Source organism: Electrona antarctica, assembly GCF_951216825.1.
Source record: "Electrona antarctica genome assembly, chromosome: 15".
Taxonomy (NCBI): Eukaryota; Metazoa; Chordata; class Actinopteri; order Myctophiformes; family Myctophidae; genus Electrona; species Electrona antarctica.
Window position 1 is genome coordinate 31,144,597 of NC_136796.1, and position 19,358 is coordinate 31,163,954.

Sequence of the window (19,358 nt, forward strand, 5' to 3'; positions counted from 1 at the left end):
ACTGTCCCTCTGGCCCTCTCTAAACCAACATGACTGTCCCCCTGGCCCTCTCTAAACCAACATGACTGTCCCCCTGGCCCTCTCTAAACCAACATGACTGCCCCCCTGGCCCTCTCTAAACCAACATGTCTGTCCCCCGGGCCCTCTCTAAACCAACATGACTGTCCCCCGGGCCCTCTCTAAACCAACATGTCTGTCCCCCGGGCCCTCTCTAAACCAACATGTCTGTCCCCCGGGCCCTCTCTAAACCATCATGACTGTCCCTCTCTAAACCAACATGACTGTCCCCTGGCCCTCTCTAAACCAACATGACTGTCCCCCTGGCCCTCTCTAAACCAACATGCCACGCCCCTGGCCCTCTCTAAACCAACATGACTGTCCCCCTGGCCCTCTCTAAACCAACATGACTGTCCCCCTGGCCCTCCATAAACCAACATGACTGTCCCCCTGGCCCTCTCTAAACCAACATGACTGTCCCCCTGGCCCTCTCTAAACCAACATGACTGTCCCCCTGGCCCTCCATAAACCAACATGACTGTCCCCCGGGCCCTCTCTAAACCAACATGCCACGCCCCTGGCCCTCTCTAAACCAACATGACTGTCCCCCTGGCCCTCTCTAAACCAACATGACTGTCCCCCTGGCCCTCTCTAAACCAACATGCCACGCCCCTGGCCCTCTCTAAATCAACATGACTGTCCCCCTGGCCCTCTCTAAACCAACATGACTGTCCCCCTGGCCCTCTCTAAACCAACATGACTGTCCCCCTGGCCCTCTCTAAACCAACATGACTGTCCCCCTGGCCCTCTCTAAACCAACATGACTGTCCCCCTGGCCCTCTCTAAACCAACATGACTGTCCCCCTGGCCCTCTCTAAACCAACATGACTGTCCCCCTGGCCCTCTCTAAACCAACATGACTGTCCCCTGGCCCTCTCTAAACCAACATGACTGTCCCCCTGGCCCTCTCTAACCCAACATGACTGTCCCCCTGGCCCTCTCTAAACCAACATGACTGTCCCCCTGGCCCTCTCTAAACCAACATGACTGTCCCCCTGGCCCTCTCTAAACCAACATGACTGTCCCCCAGGCCCTCTCTAACCCAACATGACTGTCCCCCAGGCCCTCTCTAAACCAACATGACTGTCCCCCTGGCCCTCTCTAAACCAACATGACTGTCCCCCTGGCCCTCTCTAAACCAACATGACTGTCCCCCTGGCCCTCTCTAAACCAACATGACTGTCCCCTGGCCCTCTCTAAACCAACATGACTGTCCCCTGGCCCTCTCTAAACCAACATGACTGTCCCCCTGGCCCTCTCTAAACCAACATGACTGTCCCCTGGCCCTCTCTAAACCAACATGACTGTCCCCCTGGCTCTCTGTAAACCAACATGACTGTCCCCCTGGCCCTCTCTAACCCAACATGACTGTCCCCCAGGCCCTCTCTAAACCAACATGACTGTCCCCTGGCCCTCTCTAAACCAACATGACTGTCCCCCTGGCTCTCTGTAAACCAACATGACTGTCCCCCTGGCCCTCTCTAACCCAACATGACTGTCCCCCAGGCCCTCTCTAACCCAACATGACTGTCCCCCTGGCCCTCTCTAAACCAACATGCCACGCCCCTGGCCCTCTCTAACCCAACATGACTGTCCCCCTGGCCCTCTCTAAACCAACATGACTGTCCCCCTGGCCCTCTCTAAACCAACATGACTGTCCCCCTGGCCCTCTCTAAACCAACATGACTGTCCCCCTGGCCCTCTCTAAACCAACATGACTGTCCCCCAGGCCCTCTCTAAACCAACATGCCACGCCCCTGGCCCTCTCTAAACCAACATGCCACGCCCCTGGCCCTCTCTAAACCAACATGCCACGGTCAGTGATGGCATGTTGGTTGCACACTTTGTTGTGACACAGCCACACACATAGCTGTCTATAGGAGTGGTTGCACCACTCAAAATTCACGACACACCATCTTTAAAGAATGAAGAATCAACTTTGGTGCGTGTTTCTGATTGCGTGATAATATATGTGCACGTTCTGGGTGTTTCATTATGTTCTTTTCTAGTCAGACACTTGTGAAGGCACAGCTCAGTGTAATTACACTCAGGGAAGCCGTGGTGCAAATGGGAGGGTTGTGATCGAGACGACACAGCGGAGGGAGCCTGCGGTGTCTCTGAAGCAGTTTGCACACTGCTAATCTCACTCATATTGGACTTGAAACGAGACAAAGTTAAAAAGGGGAACAAAGCACATAAGGTCGATAAGCAGCACATTCCCACACCACCGGAGGGAGAGTTTAGAGAGACATGAATTGTCTCTTCCACATGCAAAAGGTCATGCATCACACACGCATGCATGCACGCACGCACGCACGCACGCACGCACGCACGCACGCACGCACGCACGCACGCACGCACGCACGCACTCACACACACATACACAGGAGCGCACGCGCACACACAGGCCAATCCAGACCTCCACTTTATGGTAGTAATTTCCATTTGGCTTGCTAAACCATACGTGGACAACAGTGGCCGGGGGCCAAATGGCCACCTTCACTAAATGCTGCCCGCATTTTAATATCGGAATACTGATATATTATTGATTTAAGCTGTTACAATTCCAAACATGCAAACATGATTATTATATGTATTACAATTGTATTGTCTTTTTTTTATATCCAATGTATTTCCTAATTAAGTTCATAAAGTTAACATAAGTATAACTAAATGCATTTGAAATTAAATAAAACTTTTCAAGATTCCAATTCAAAAATAGCAAAAAGATAAAACATAAGCTTCAAAGTTCCCACCCCTGTGCTATACTGAACATAAACCATGCCTTGCGGTGCACACGCCATGTACTGTACCTGTGTACTGCAGCACAAATCCATTGCTGCTGAGCGACGCGTCGCTGCGGAAGGCCAGGAAGAGCGTGTTGAGGCTGCTCTCGATGCGACTGGGAACGTCCGTGCCATAGAAACTACCCAGCAGGGGGCTGAGAGAGTCGGGCCCGTCGTAGATGTGTAAAAAGTCGTAACTGGGTTCCAGGCTGAACCTATGAAAAAATTGTAATAATACAGAGAATAGGTGCTTGGAAAATATCTAAGCCTGGGTGAGATGAGAAGTACAGTAATTGCTTTGCAAAACACTTCAAATTGGCACAATTTGGAAGTAAGTAAACTGATCGTTTTTGTGTGCGCTAGGGGGCATCTATAAGCGGTTACATTCGCTAATCTCTTTTTGTATTGCTTATTGCCATAACAGCCTGTAATCTGATTATAGGTTTTAATCCATTGAGACCTGGAACGCATCCATGTCACGTTAGCGTTAGCGTTTTAAACATTATGTTATAATTTAGCTATTGAAAAATAGCAGATCTACAAGCTCATAGCGCGCCACCGAGTGGCGCGCTATGAACTTGTAGGTCTGCTATTTTTGAAAAATCGTTAAAATGTGCCTCAAATCTTTCCGAAAATTGTCATGATTTAGAAAACTTTTTTTTTTTAATTTCGACGTCAGGCCTGAATGGGTTAAGTGCAATGCGGTATGGAGTCTGAGTGCACTGTGTGTGTGTGTGTGTGTGTGTGTGTGTGTGTGTGTGTGTGTGTGTGTGTGTGTGTGCGTCATGAGCAGAGTGCACTGTGTGTGTGTGTGTGTGTGTGCGTCATGAGCAGAGCTTACTGGTTGAAGTTGAGAGCGATGACATAGTCTGGCGTGACGGTGACAGTCCAGTCACACTCCCTGCCATGGGGGTAAGGCTCAGGGTACTCAGGAGATAGGATCAGGCCACTGGGTCCTGTCAGGTTCCCTCCACATGGAGCTACCCACAGAGGACAAAATGGCATTAATAACACGGATAAAAAAAATCACATCTGGAGAGTTCATTCAACTGTTAAACCACTTAAACCCAATGTATCGTCATAGCTGGATCGACTAGGCCTGCTCCTTTTCCCCACCTCTGCATCTTCCTCTAAATATATTTGCCAAAAATAGCAGATCTTCACGAATCACGACACATGAGCTTGTGGATCTGCTATTCTCGCCGGATGTTTGCCCCCAAATAGGGAGGCTGGGGTTTACGTGTAAAAATGGGTTCAGACACCGGATTGTAGCAGACTTTTAGTCTATTAGGTGTCGGACTCCCCCACGGGTTCATTTGGTTCCATTTGTATACTGTCAGAGTTATGAAATGAGGAAGTCTGTCTGAGAACCACTGGCTTAATCCTTCATCGGAGCAAATGCATGAAATGCTATGCTGACACTCTCAAAAGACAGTTTAGATTCAGAATCAGTGAATGCAGGAGATCCTATATTGAGACACAATTAACTCATGCCTGTTGACACAGCGGTCAACAGGTCCTCACCTGGTCTGCCCACGGCCTCCACTTGTGTTTTCCACGGCAGCTATTAAACCAATTAAGCCAAGCACTGATTGAACAAGGCAGCTAATTATGGCACCTTAATTGCGACTGTTAATGACTTTGTGTCGTTTTCCAGAGCACAAAGTTAATGCGATCGTAGTCCTACGACGAACAAAAGGACAACGGCGGACGGGCGGAGAGCTGCGGTCTGTCTGATGGAGGCTGTGTTATTGAGATGGGGGCTAATCAGATCTCTGTGTCTGTCGATGTGAGCTCAGATGATGTCTAGGGGTCAGGCCAATTGGGCAAGCCACTTAAGATTCACTTCAGGACTCTATAAAATGGCCGTGTCTGGGAATATAAGCCATGTTTACAATGCTTTCCTATTCTTTCAGGCAAATGGCAGAAGTCTCGAGGCTGCATTAAACGGGGACACCGTCGTGCAGTACCTAATCAGCACCTAATCAGATAATGCTGCTTTTAGTATTCTATAACATTCCACGATCATATTTAAGCAGAGAAGCAGAAATTCCATTATGAATGATACCTTGCCATGTTATGTTATGATGTCATGACATGCAGGCAAACATCAGTCATTGACAATAATCAGCTTAACGTTGCTGCAGACGGTATTCTCGAGCAGAGCATGTCTGCGTGAACTATGGGATGTGGGCGTTTGTTTGTGCTTACCTGTGCAGGTCGGAGGGTCCGGCTGCCAGAAGAATCGGCTGTTGATCTCGGTGCAGGTGATCTTGCTGGCCCCCTGCAGCACATAGCCGGGGTCGCACTGGAAGAGCACGGGGTCGCCGGGCTCCCGGCTGTCGCCGCTGCGCGTGCCGTTGGCGGGCAAGCCCGGGTCGTTGCAGGAGGTCGCCGTGGACACTACACACAGAAGTAGGAGCATAGTGGTCACGGCAATTGAACTGTATGACTGTGTTTGTGTGAGAGCTGTACACTCAAAGTTCAGAAGTGTCTATCTCTCTGTCATTGTCTGTGTAGACCCACACCCTGTGTATACAAGCACTATGAACACGTGCGCCCACTCACACACACATGCACGCACGTCGCACGCGCACACGCACACGCGCGCACACACACACACACACACACACACACACACACACACACACACACACACACACACACACACACACACACACACACACACACACACACACACACACACACACACACACACACACACACACACACACACACACACACACACACACACACACACACACCCTCCCTCTCCCTCTCACCAGAGAACTGCATGGCGAAGCCTTGCTTGCTGGTGAAGAAGTCGGTGGTGAACTGGAGGCTGACGGTGTTGAAGGTGCTGTGGGCGTCCGGCGGCAGCGCCGAGCCGCTCAGCTCCCTCAGCGGGACGCCTCCCTCCTGCGGGCCGTCCCAAATCCGCAGGACGTCGTGCACCTCCTCCGTGTGGAACACCAGGAAGTGGAGGCTGCGTGGGCGCGCACGGAGAGAGAGGGGGGGTGGGACAGGGTGGGAAGGGGGGGGGGGGGATGGGGATACAAAGACAGATAAGCAACGAAGGACAATTTTTAGGTTGAAAGGAGCTCAGATGACGGATAACTGCAAGTTAAGAAGGAAACCGGCAGAGTTACAAAAGAAGGATACGGTTCAAAATGTAATGGAAGTTTTCTTATCGTGAGTGAGTCAGATAGACAAATGAGTCTGTGAGGGGAAGTAAAATGGAGAGAATGGGATATTGTTATAGAATGTATTAAGGGGAGCAGAGATATAGAAGGTTTAATGGTCGATCCGCAATGTCAGCCAAGTCCAGGCTTCTCTTCTGCATTATGTTTTCATTTTTCTTTTTTTTGTTATGGCTTTCGGTCTAGACATCAGGATGATGATGATGCTGTCAGAATATGTATCCAGGCTTAGACAGCTGTCTGCTTGCCTGGCTGGTGGTCCAGTAGAGAACTGTCAAATTGAGTACGCACGCACCCGCGCATGCACACACCCGCGCACACACGCACACACGCGCATGCACACATGTTCACAACCACCCCACCCCACCCAACCACCCACACCCACACACACACACACACACACACACACGTCACACGTCACACACACACACACACACACACACACACACACACACACACACACACACACAATGCATGTGTCCATAATAAATACATAAATAAATAAATCTTAATGTTTCCATGGCAGGAAAATAACAATGAGGGACCTAAATATGATATTCCTACAACAGATGGGAAGCCGACGCTATTCAATTATTGTTGGCATTCACCACTCACTATAAGAGCAGCATCTGTCAACAGCAGACTGCAGGGTCCCCATTTAGACGTTTTGGAGCAACATTCTGAGCGGGTTTCACTTACAGCACAGTCTGGGAGAGTTACTGAAAATATGTTAAACATGTGCCAATTCTGGAGCCATGTTTAACCCATTTTGACCTGAGATCAGATTCTAAAAATGTCTTCTACATCCTGACAGTTTTCTGAAAAAGCTATGTTTCTATGTCAGTCGTTCTTCGATTTTTCAAAAATAGCAGACCTACAAGCTTGTAGATCTGCTATTTTTCAATAGCTAAAGCATAACAATGCTAACACCAAAAGGGGTTCCCGCCCAAAATGGGTTAAAATATGTTAAACTTGTGCCAATTCTGGAGCCATGTTTAACATATTCAAAGCATATACGAAATTGGTTCATGCATCCATTTGGACACATTCCATGCCGAGAAACCATATTTTGTCCCAGTTCTGGAGCTTTTAATTTGAACATGAAGGATAAAAGGGTGCATGCCCGGAATTCACCCCAGTTGCCCCCAGTTTGAAGACCTTGGTGTGCCAATTTTGGGGCAAACATTCAGTGAACATATCAACGGTTACAGTATAATCACCCCTTCCTTGACATAATATAATATATTCATACATCATGCCTTCCTGCAAAGGAGCACAATCTGTTGGGGCTGCGAGCAGCCAACCCTCCCATCAAACATTCCACCCTCGTTCCCAAAATCCTAAAACAAGATGCACCAATTCTTGTCAAAGTGAATCCTTCAAAAGAAAATGCCAACAATACAATTAATTATTCACAATTACTATAGATAAGAAACGTTTACTCTGAAAGGAAATGTCATGTAGGCTATAGTTAAACTAACAATAATTAAATGAGTTATACCAAAACGTCTATTGAGGTGGAGGCTGATAAAGGCTGACACATAACTGTATCTATGCCAAAATAATATTTAATACCGACTGTGCTGGAGAAAAAAAATGCCTTTCTTATATTTTTGAAACTTGATATTTTGTATTTTATTTGGTATATTTCCACAGTAGTGCCATATACTCCCCCTTGCAGAGGAAACCACTATCCAAATGCAGTTAACATTGCACAACAGGACAACACATTGACAAGACACCACATTGACTGGTGTATTTTGGGAATGTGCATAGACAAGGAGACACACAACAGTGACCTGTCTGACCGCAGAGAGCGCTGGTGGTCAGGTGGAAATAGCAGACAGGTGGACCATTACACACGTTATGGGTGACCGGGCGCTGCCTCATGGTGCCTCTATACGCAGTGGTGGAATGTAACTAAGTACATTTACTTAAAGGACCACTACACCACTTTTCAACCTATCTTCATATAATAGGTCCTCACTAATAATCATGAAAAAATGGCACGATTTTTTTCTACTCAGTCTGTGTCTCATAGGACGGCTGTGGGCAGTTTAGAAACCGTCTTCCAGTGACATCATCATTAGGCAGATTTTTTTTAAAACAAGATTTCTTTACAAAAATATTTAGATTTTCATTATCGTGAGAGTGATGGCTTCCATTTTTGCATTGCAACTTTTCAGGACTAGAAAGCCTGTAGTTTCTATTAGCTTGTATTCCCCATCGATGATGTCAATGGAACTGCCCACAGCCCTCCTATGAGACACAGACCAAGTAGAAATAAATTGCACAATTTTTTCATGATTATTAGTGAGGACCTATTATATGAAGATATGTTGAAAAGTGGTGAAGTGGTCCTTTAAGTACTGTACAACTTTGAGGAATTTTTACTTTACTGGAGTATTTCCAATTTTCCGTATACTTTTACTTCTACTCCACTACTTCTCAGAGGCACATATTATACTTATTTACACCACTACAATTATTCGAAAACGTACAGTTGTAGTTATGTATAGTTACTATTTACTTTGTAGACAAAACATACATTTAAACAAATTGAAAATAGCCGATCTACAAGCTCACAACTTGTTGTGATGACATGCGTTCTGAGCTTGTATATCCGCTATTTTCAAAAGATTTTTTATGAATTGTACATTATGATACCTTGTGGAATAGGACATTCTGAACAATGAGTACTTTTATTTTTCATATCAATACTATTCTACTTTTAGTTACTCTACTCTTACTACTACTTTTAGTTTACTAGTTACAGTAAGTAAATTTGGGATTCCGGACTTGCACTTGTAACAGTATTTGAGTATTTCCACATTGCAGCATTGGTACAAAAGGTTTATTACCTTTTCCACCACTTTTACAGTACGCGCATGGCTTTGTGCATGTGCCTTCAACTGAATCCTTCGTGGAATGACACAGGGGGGGGAAACAGTGTCTGGTCAGCGGAACCGAGAAAGCGTGACTCAAACCGTTATGCTTACCGCACAGAAAGTAGAAAAATCCTCAGCAGAAAACACTATACTATCGATGTAAAAAATAAAATGCTCTGTATAATTCCACACACCGACGAGGGGGGAAAACCGGTCGCACTCAAGCGTCACGAAACAGAATGACTTGTTGTGGGAGGAAATGGCACAATTATTGGTGCATTAGATTATAACGAGTATGGCCATCATCTAGGGATTAAGCCATTTAGGACTGAGACCGGATTCTACAAAATGTCTTCTAAACAGTTTTCAGTGGTGCTCTATTTCATGTCAAGGAACACAGAAATGATATGTAATTGGCCGCCGACCCCCATCTGAGAATATGCAGAATAGCAGATAAATAGCAGATCTACAAGCTCGTAGCATGGCACTCGGTGCGTTTTTCAAAAGCTGAAGTATAAACGTAATGCTTAAAACACCAAAGGGGTTCGCGTCCAGAATGGGATAATAAACTCATCTACAATTTAACGTGATCCCCCTGGCTTCCCCCCTCTGTCTCCTTCTCCGTGAGGCCTCGCTTCCCCCCTCTGTCTCCTTCTCCGTGAGGGGTTTACAGTAGCTAAACTAACATAGGAGGAAATATGCACATAATATCCGCTCCATTCCGCTCCCTCTCCCCATGTACCGTATATGTTCTGCTGGGGCGTTGGGAGATGCAAAGAGAGTGCCACTCCCATGCATTAAAGCTTCGAGCCTATAGGCAAACGAGCGAACACACACACACACACACACACGCACGTGTGCACGCACACGCACACACACACGGAAAAATCATCTGACAGAGGAGATTATGGTTGCTTGATGAAATGTTGGTATTGATACCACCACGCCCCATCCCCTCTCTACAAAACCATGCCTTGAGCTATAGCTGACGCAGAGGAAACCCAACAGCCCACTGCTCTGTTGGCATCAGCAACAAGTCCCCGTCCTTTCTGCATAATTGGTGTCAGAATGCAACTCCCATACTGTCGGATGTTTGAGATGCGCCCGAGGCTACTCAACAGCATGCAGTGTGTGTGTGTGTGTGTGTGTGTGTGTGTGTGTGTGTGGTGTGGTGTGGTGTGTGTGTGTGTGTGTGTGTGTGTGTGTGTGTGTGTGTGTGTGTGTGGTGGTGTGTGTGTGTGTGTGTGTGTGTGTGTGTGTGTGTGTGGTGTGCTTGCGGCGTGCACGCGTGTGTGTATTCTGTGTACATGACCTACTTGACAAGTCCTGCCGTGCAGCATGTGGATGAGCCGCGTATATAAAAATCCAAACCAACGTGGACAAGTGTGCACATACATTCATGTACAGTGGATACTCATGGCCACGTTCAAGTTCACAGTAGCCACCGTGGGCATGAATGCACAGAGAAAGAAACCCGGAGCCACAAGCACCTCTTCATCTTGTTAAGAACAGCACAGACAACATGTTTGTGTGGCTGATATACACATCGTCTTAGAACTATAGCACAAACGCTAATCCCATCCACAGCCTTATTATCCCCCTGCTTAGAGAGCGCTCCCCCCCAGACTCACTCAAGCGTAAACAGGCCATTTCAAACAATCACTTGAAAGTTGAAACCGATGGAATATTATTATTGTGAATCTAAAAACAATAGTGTCTCACAACACAAAACACACATACAGTATGTATTAACAGAATCTAAGAGTGTTGTGTTGTCCCTGTCCAGTATTTACAGTAGCTGCTGATAGTAAGTAGCAGTGTGTGTCCCTGTCCAGTATGTACAGTAGCTGCTGATAGTAAGTAGCAGTGTGTGTCCCTGTCCAGTATGTACAGTAGCTGCTGATAGTAAGTAGCAGTGTGTTGTCCCTGTCCAGTATGTACAGTAGCTGCTGATAGTAAGTAGCAGAGTGTTGTGTTGTCCCTGTCCAGTATGTACAGTAGCTGCTGATAGTAAGTAGCAGTGTGTTGTCCCTGTCCAGTATGTACAGTAGCTGCTGATAGTACAGTAGCAGTGTGTTGTCCCTGTCCAGTATGTACAGTAGCTGCTGATAGTAAGTAGCAGTGTGTGTCCCTGTCCAGTATGTACAGTAGCTGCTGATAGTAAGTAGAGTGTTGTGTTGTCCCTGTCCAGTATGTACAGTAGCTGCTGATAGTAAGTAGCAGTGTGTGTGTGTTGTCCCTGTCCAGTATGTACAGTAGCTGCTGATAGTAAGTAGCAGTGTGTGTGTGTTGTCCCTGTCCAGTATGTACAGTAGCTGCTGATAGTAAGTAGAGTGTTGTGTTGTCCCTGTCCAGTATGTACAGTAGCTGCTGATAGTAAGTAGCAGTGTGTGTCCAGTATGTACAGTAGCTGCTGATAGTAAGTAGCAGAGTGTTGTGTGTCCCTGTCCAGTATGTACAGTAGCTGCTGATAGTAAGTAGCAGAGTGTTGTCCCTGTCCAGTATGTACAGTAGCTGCTGATAGTAAGTAGCAGTGTGTGTCCCTGTCCAGTATGTACAGTAGCTGCTGATAGTAAGTAGCAGTGTGTGTTGTCCCTGTCCAGTATTTACAGTAGCTGGTGATAGTAAGTAGCAGAGTGTTGTGTTGTCCCTGTCCAGTATGTACAGTAGCTGCTGATAGTAAGTAGCAGTGTGTGTCCCTGTCCAGTATGTACAGTAGCTGCTGATAGTAAGTAGCAGAGTGTTGTCCCTGTCCAGTATTTACAGTAGCTGCTGATAGTACAGTAAGTAGCAGTGTGTTGTCCCTGTCCAGTATGTACAGTAGCTGCTGATAGTAAGTAGCAGTGTGTGTGTGTCTGTCCAGTATTTACAGTAGCTGCTGATAGTAAGTAGCAGTGTGTGTGTGTCTGTCCAGTATTTACAGTAGCTGCTGATAGTAAGTAGCAGTGTGTTGTCCCTGTCCAGTATGTACAGTAGCTGCTGATAGTAAGTAGCAGTGTGTGTGTGTGTTGTCCCTGTCCAGTATGTACAGTAGCTGCTGATAGTAAGTAGAGTGTTGTGTTGTCCCTGTCCAGTATGTACAGTAGCTGCTGATAGTACGTAGCAGTGTGTTGTCCCTGTCCAGTATGTACAGTAGCTGCTGATAGTACAGTAGCAGTGTGTTGTCCCTGTCCAGTATGTACAGTAGCTGCTGATAGTAAGTAGCAGTGTGTTGTCCCTGTCCAGTATGTACAGTAGCTGCTGATAGTACAGTAGCAGTGTGTTGTCCCTGTCCAGTATGTACAGTAGCTGCTGATAGTAAGTAGCAGAGTGTTGTGTTGTCCCTGTCCAGTATGTACAGTAGCTGCTGATAGTAAGTAGCAGTGTGTTGTCCCTGTCCAGTATGTACAGTAGCTGCTGATAGTAAGTAGCAGTGTGTTGTCCCTGTCCAGTATGTACAGTAGCTGCTGATAGTAAGTAGAGTGTTGTGTTGTCCCTGTCCAGTATGTACAGTAGCTGCTGATAGTAAGTAGCAGTGTGTGTGTGTTGTCCCTGTCCAGTATGTACAGTAGCTGCTGATAGTAAGTAGAGTGTTGTGTTGTCCCTGTCCAGTATGTACAGTAGCTGCTGATAGTAAGTAGCAGTGTGTGTCCAGTATGTACAGTAGCTGCTGATAGTAAGTAGCAGAGTGTTGTGTGTCCCTGTCCAGTATGTACAGTAGCTGCTGATAGTAAGTAGCAGAGTGTTGTCCCTGTCCAGTATGTACAGTAGCTGCTGATAGTAAGTAGCAGTGTGTGTCCCTGTCCAGTATGTACAGTAGCTGGTGGTAGTAAGTAGCAGTGTGTTGTCCCTGTCCAGTATGTACAGTAGCTGCTGATAGTAAGTAGCAGTGTGTGTCCCTGTCCAGTATTTACAGTAGCTGGTGATAGTAAGTAGCAGTGTGTTGTGTTGTCCCTGTCCAGTATGTACAGTAGCTGCTGATAGTAAGTAGCAGTGTGTGTCCCTGTCCAGTATGTACAGTAGCTGCTGATAGTAAGTAGCAGAGTGTTGTCCCTGTCCAGTATTTACAGTAGCTGCTGATAGTACAGTAAGTAGCAGTGTGTTGTCCCTGTCCAGTATGTACAGTAGCTGCTGATAGTAAGTAGCAGTGTGTGTGTGTCTGTCCAGTATTTACAGTAGCTGCTGATAGTAAGTAGCAGAGTGTTGTCCCTGTCCAGTATGTACAGTAGCTGCTGATAGTAAGTAGCAGTGTGTGTGTGTTGTCCCTGTCCAGTATGTACAGTAGCTGCTGATAGTAAGTAGAGTGTTGTGTTGTCCCTGTCCAGTATGTACAGTAGCTGCTGATAGTAAGTAGCAGTGTGTGTCCAGTATGTACAGTAGCTGGTGATAGTAAGTAGCAGTGTGTGTCCCTGTCCAGTATGTACAGTAGCTGCTGATAGTAAGTAGCAGTGTGTGTCCCTGTCCAGTATGTACAGTAGCTGCTGATAGTAAGTAGCAGAGTGTGTCCCTGTCCAGTATGTACAGTAGCTGGTGATAGTAAGTAGCAGTGTGTGTCCCTGTCCAGTATGTACAGTAGCTGCTGATAGTAAGTAGCAGAGTGTGTCCCTGTCCAGTATGTACAGTAGCTGGTGATAGTAAGTAGCAGTGTGTGTCCCTGTCCAGTATGTACAGTAGCTGGTGATAGTAAGTAGCAGTGTGTTGTCCCTGTCCAGTATGTACAGTAGCTGCTGATAGTAGGTAGCAGTGTGTGTCCAGTATGTACAGTAGCTGGTGATAGTAAGTAGCAGAGTGTTGTGTTGTCCCTGTCCAGTATGTACAGTAGCTGCTGATAGTAAGTAGCAGTGTGTGTCCCTGTCCAGTATGTACAGTAGCTGCTGATAGTAAGTAGCAGTGTGTTGTCCCTGTCCAGTATGTACAGTAGCTGCTGATAGTAAGTAGCAGTGTGTGTCCAGTATGTACAGTAGCTGGTGATAGTAAGTAGCAGAGTGTTGTGTTGTCCCTGTCCAGTATGTACAGTAGCTGCTGATAGTAAGTAGCAGTGTGTTGTCCCTGTCCAGTATGTACAGTAGCTGCTGATAGTAAGTAGCAGAGTGTTGTGTTGTCCCTGTCCAGTATGTACAGTAGCTGCTGATAGTAAGTAGCAGTGTGTTGTCCAGTATGTACAGTAGCTGCTGATAGTAAGTAGCAGTGTGTTGTCCCTGTCCAGTATGTACAGTAGCTGCTGATAGTACAGTAAGTAGCAGTGTGTTGTCCAGTATGTACAGTAGCTGATGATAGTAAGTAGCAGTGTGTGTCCAGTATTTACAGTAGCTGCTGATAGTACAGTAAGTAGCAGTGTGTTGTCCCTGTCCAGTATGTACAGTAGCTGCTGATAGTACAGTAAGTAGCAGTGTGTTGTCCCTGTCCAGTATGTACAGTAGCTGCTGATAGTACAGTAAGTAGCAGTGTGTGTCACTTGTAAGGTTTTGTTCTGCCTGCAGGCGAACCCCTTTTCTTTTCTTGTTTTCAAATCTGACCTTTAGTACTGACTGTCCACACAGTTTGACCTTTAGTACTGACTGTCCACACAGTTTGTTGACCTTTAGTACTGACTATCCACACAGTTTGTTGACCTTTAGTACCGACTGTCCACACAGTGTGTTGCCAGTGAAAGGCTCAGACTCTTGTATTCAGAGTCAGATTTAGCCCCAAATATGTACACAATTCCATGCTGTATTGATGGAAAACAAATTGATCAAAATAACAATTCTTCTACATTCTCTTATTGTGTAGACTTCTTGTAAGTAATGCAGATGTTTAACAATAATTTAACTCTTTGTAAAATTAAACCAAATGGACTTTCATTCCACACTCTCAAATAAGGGTACCAACTCTCCATCATTTAGCTGATATGGGGACCACCTGGAACCCCCTCAAGGACCAACTCTCCATCATTTAGCTGATATGGGGACCACCTGGAACCCCCTCAAGGACCAACTCTCCATCATTTAGCTGATATGGGGACCACCTGGAACCCCCTCAAGGACCAACTCTCCATCATTTAGCTGGGGACCACCTGGAACCCCCTCAAGGACCACTGGTTGAAAACCACTGCTCTAACTCTCCATCATTTAGCTGGGGACCACCTGGAACCCCCTCAAGGACCACTGGTTGAAAACCACTGCTCTAACTCTCCATCATTTAGCTAGGGACCACCTGGAACCCCCTCAAGGACCACTGCTGTACCAACTCTCCATCATTTAGCTGGGGACCACCTGGAACCCCCTCAAGGACCACTGCTGTACCAACTCTCCATCATTTAGCTGGGGACCACCTGGAACCCCCTCAAGGACCACTGCTGTACCAACTCTCCATCATTTAGCTGGGGACCACCTGGAACCCTCTCAAGGACCAACTCTCCATCATTTAGCTGGGGACCACCTGGAACCCCCTCAAGGACCAGGGTACCAACTCTCCATCATTTAGCTGGGGACCACCTGGAATCCCCTCAAGGACCAGGGTACCAACTCTCCATCATTTAGCTGGGGACCACCTGGAACCCCCTCAAGGACCAGGGTACCAACTCTCCATCATTTAGCTGGGGACCACCTGGAACCCCCTCAAGGACCAACTCTCCATCATTTAGCTGGGGACCACCTGGAACCCCCTCAAGGACCAACTCTCCATCATTTAGCTGGGGACCACCTGGAACCCCCTCAAGGACCAACTCTCCATCGTTTAGCTGGGGACCACCTGGAACCCCCTCAAGGACCAACTCTCCATCGTTTAGCTGGGGACCACCTGGAACCCCCTCAAGGACCAACTCTCCATCGTTTAGCTGGGGACCACCTGGAACCCCCTCAAGGACCAACTCTCCATCGTTTAGCTGGGGACCACCTGGAACCCCCTCAAGGACCAACTCTCCATCATTTAGCTGGGGACCACCTGGAACCCCCTCAAGGACCAACTCTCCATCATTTAGCTGGGGACCACTGGAACCCCCTCAAGGACCAACTCTCCATCATTTAGCTGGGGACCACTGGAACCCCCTCAAGGACCAACTCTCCATCATTTAGCTGGGGACCACTGGAACCCCCTCAACAACTCTCCATCATTTAGCTGGGGACCACTGGAACCCCCTCAAGGACCAACTCTCCATCATTTAGCTGGGGACCACTGGAACCCCCTCAAGGACCACTGGTTGAGAACCACTGCTCTAGTCCATGCAGTAAAACATGCAGTGTGGTAAATGGTAAATGGTGCATTTATATAGCGCCTTTATCCAAGGCGCTTTACATTCACCCATTCACACACACATTCATACACCGATTGCGGCGGAAGCCATGCAAGGTACCAACCAGCACATCGGGAGCAATTTGGGGTTCAGTGTCTTGCCCAAGGACACTTCGACATGTAGACAGGAGGAGCCGGGATTCGAACCGCCGACCCATGGATCATTGGACGACCTGCTCTACCTCCTTACCTGAGCCACAGTCGCCACCATTTAACTTGGAGTGATCTCAAATGAACACGGCAGGTATTACAGTTTATTTTTATATATTTTCTTCTTTCTCTGTACATCATGTCATTGCCAGAACCAATTAATCATTCAGACAACCTTCTCAAATTCAGTTCAATAAATCAATTCCCAACATATGTAATGATTATCTAATGTTCTTTTTTCTTTTCTTTTTTTAATCATTCCCAGAAACAGCCTGACATGGGACCTGCTCCCACTTCCCTCTTTTTGGCTGACTGGTGACATTCCAATAGTGCTTTGAAAACGCAGTAATATACTACTTTAATTACTGGATAACATTGTTTTCTTTTTCATTACTTGATCCACAGAAGTCAACACAACTTTTGTCATCATCATTACCATTTATTCAATTAAATATCTTCAGTCACACATTAATCAATAGCCTTGATTCAAAGATGTTATTAATCAAACATATGCAATTAGTTATACTTCTTTAACACACTAATGTGATTCATGTCATTTATACCATTCATGCGAACAAAATAAATCATTTGATTTGATAATTAGATTAACTTCCTTTAGCCTTCCTCTTCTCTCACACAAACTAACTTCATGTCCTCTTTCACTACATCCATAAATCTTCTCTTTGGTCTTCCTCTAGGCCTCCTGCCTGGCAATTCCAACCTCAACAGCCTTCTACCGATATACTCACTATCGCTCCTCTGTACATGTCCAAACCATCTCAGTCTGGCCTCTCTGGCACTGTCTCTCTGATGTACTTGTTCCTGATCCTATCCTCCCTGTTACTCCCAGAGAGAACCTCAACATTTTATTCTCTGCTACCTCCAGCTCTACTTGCTGTCTTTTCCTCAGTGCAACCGTCTCTAAACCATACAACATAGCTGGTCTCACCACCATCTTAAGTACACCTTCCCTTTCATTCTTGCCGATACCTTCCTATCACCCATCACACCTGCCACTTTTCTCCACCCACTTTTCTCTTGCACTCATTTCTTCACCTCTTTTCCACACTCTCCATTGCTCTGGAATGTTGACCCCAAGTACTTAAAGTCCTCCACCTTCTTCACGTCTACTCGCTCTCACCTCACTGTTCCACTTGGGTTCCTCTCATTCTCACACACGTATTCTCTCTTGCTGAATACCTCCATTCCTCTCCTTTCCAGGGCATATCTCCACCTCTCTAGACTGTCCTCTCTACCTGCTCACTGCTCTCACTACAGGTCATAATGTAGTCTGCAAACAACATCATGGTCCATGGGGATTCCTGTCTAACCTGGTGAAGGCCAGTCATGGCCAAAACGTCGTGCCACTATATGTCAGTGTTTTGGGCGGGAACCCCTTTTGGTGTTTTAAACATTATGTTATAATTTAGCTATTGAAAAATAGCAGATCTACAAGCTCATTTTTGAAAAATCGTGAAAATGTTTATTTCAGAAAACTGGAGGATTTAGAAGATTTTTTTTAAATTTTGAGGTCAGGCCTAAATGGGTTAAATAAATAAAACACTGTGGAGCAGAGCTGTTGGTGCGGACTTATATTTATTTTACACTGATCCCTGTCTAACCTCGTCTGTCAGCCTGTCCATGACCATGGCGAACAACAAGGGGCCGGGCTCAGTGCTGATCCTTGATGCAGACGCACTTCCACCTTGAATGTCCTGCACCACTCGAACATCCTTCTCCGTCACTCCAGACCTCCTCATACAATACCACAGTTCCTCTCTTGGCACCCTATCGTATATACTTTCTCCAGATCTACAAAGACACAATGCAGCATCCCTCTGACCTTCTCTGAACTTCTCTGTCAACATCCTCGAAGCAAATACTGCATCTGTCGTACTCTTCCTTGGCATGAAACCGTACTGCTGCTCAGAAATGCTCACCTCTGCCCTTAGTCTAGCTTCCACTACTCTTTGTGTTTTGGTGTTTTAAACATTATGTTATAATTTAGCTATTGAAAAATAGCAGATCTACAAGCTCATAGCGCGCCACCGAGTGGCGCGCTACGAGCTTGTAGGTCTGCTATTTTTGGCTCAGTGCTGATCCTTGATGCAGACGCACTTCCACCTTGAACTCCTCTGTCACACCCATAGCACACCTCACCACTGTCTTACAACACATGTCCTGCACCACTCGAACATCCTTCTCCGTCACTCCAGACCTCCTCATACAATACCACAGTTCCTCTCTTGGCACCCTATCGTATATACTTTCTCCAGATCTACAAAGACACAATGCAGCATCCCTCTGACCTTCTCTGAACTTCTCTGTCAACATCCTCGAAGCAAATGTTGCACAGCTGTCGTACTCTTCCTTGGCATGAAACCATACTGCTGCTCAGAAATGCTCACCTATGCCCTTAGTCTAGCTTCCACCACTCTTTCCCATAACTTCATTGTATATATCAGCTTTATCCCTCTGTAGTTTCCACAGCTCTGCACGTCAGCCTTGTTCTGAACACTCCAGCACCAGCACACTTCTCCATTCCTCAGGCATACTTTCATTCTCTAAGATCCTGTTGAACGACCTAGTCAAAAGTTCCACCTGCCTTTCCACACTTCATTCTCTTCAATGATACTTGCTGTGCTTTTTTGTTGAAAATGTTAAATATTCGATACATCTGTGTGTGTGTGTGTGTGTGCGTGTGTGCGTGTGTGCGTGCGTGCGTGCGTGCGTGCGTGCGTGCGTGCGTGCGTGCGTGTGCAGACAAGGAGTGAGGCAGTTTCTGTAATTTTCATGAGGAACAGGCAATTATACATGAGACGGCATCAACGCAGCACATGTTGGACTCCCGCTCATGGTGCAAACGAGGCTCACGTTCTGTTTCTATGCAACCTTCAGGACTGTCAGAATGTAGAAACCACGTGATATGATGTGAGCCATGTACCAAATTGAGAGCCAGGGTGACGAAACTGAACTGAAGAAAAGGAAAGAAGAGCAGGAGGGAGTGCAGAGGAGTGATTGACGGA

General features: G+C 46.5%; 1 protein-coding gene across 1 annotated transcript in view; it reads right to left on the reverse strand.

The window, feature by feature from the left end:
* csmd2 (CUB and Sushi multiple domains 2) overlaps window positions 1–19,358 on the reverse strand; it is a gene marked incomplete at its 3' end in the record, with an annotated part of 248,131 nt that overhangs the window by 162,733 nt on the left and 66,040 nt on the right. The window contains exons 19-22 of the mRNA XM_079522057.1: window positions 5,627–5,829; window positions 5,055–5,246; window positions 3,685–3,823; window positions 2,871–3,058 (exon numbers count right to left, since the gene is read on the reverse strand). Of these exons, the coding sequence (XP_079378183.1) occupies window positions 2,871–3,058; window positions 3,685–3,823; window positions 5,055–5,246; window positions 5,627–5,829 (722 nt within the window). The remainder of the gene's footprint in view (window positions 1–2,870; window positions 3,059–3,684; window positions 3,824–5,054; window positions 5,247–5,626; window positions 5,830–19,358) is intronic.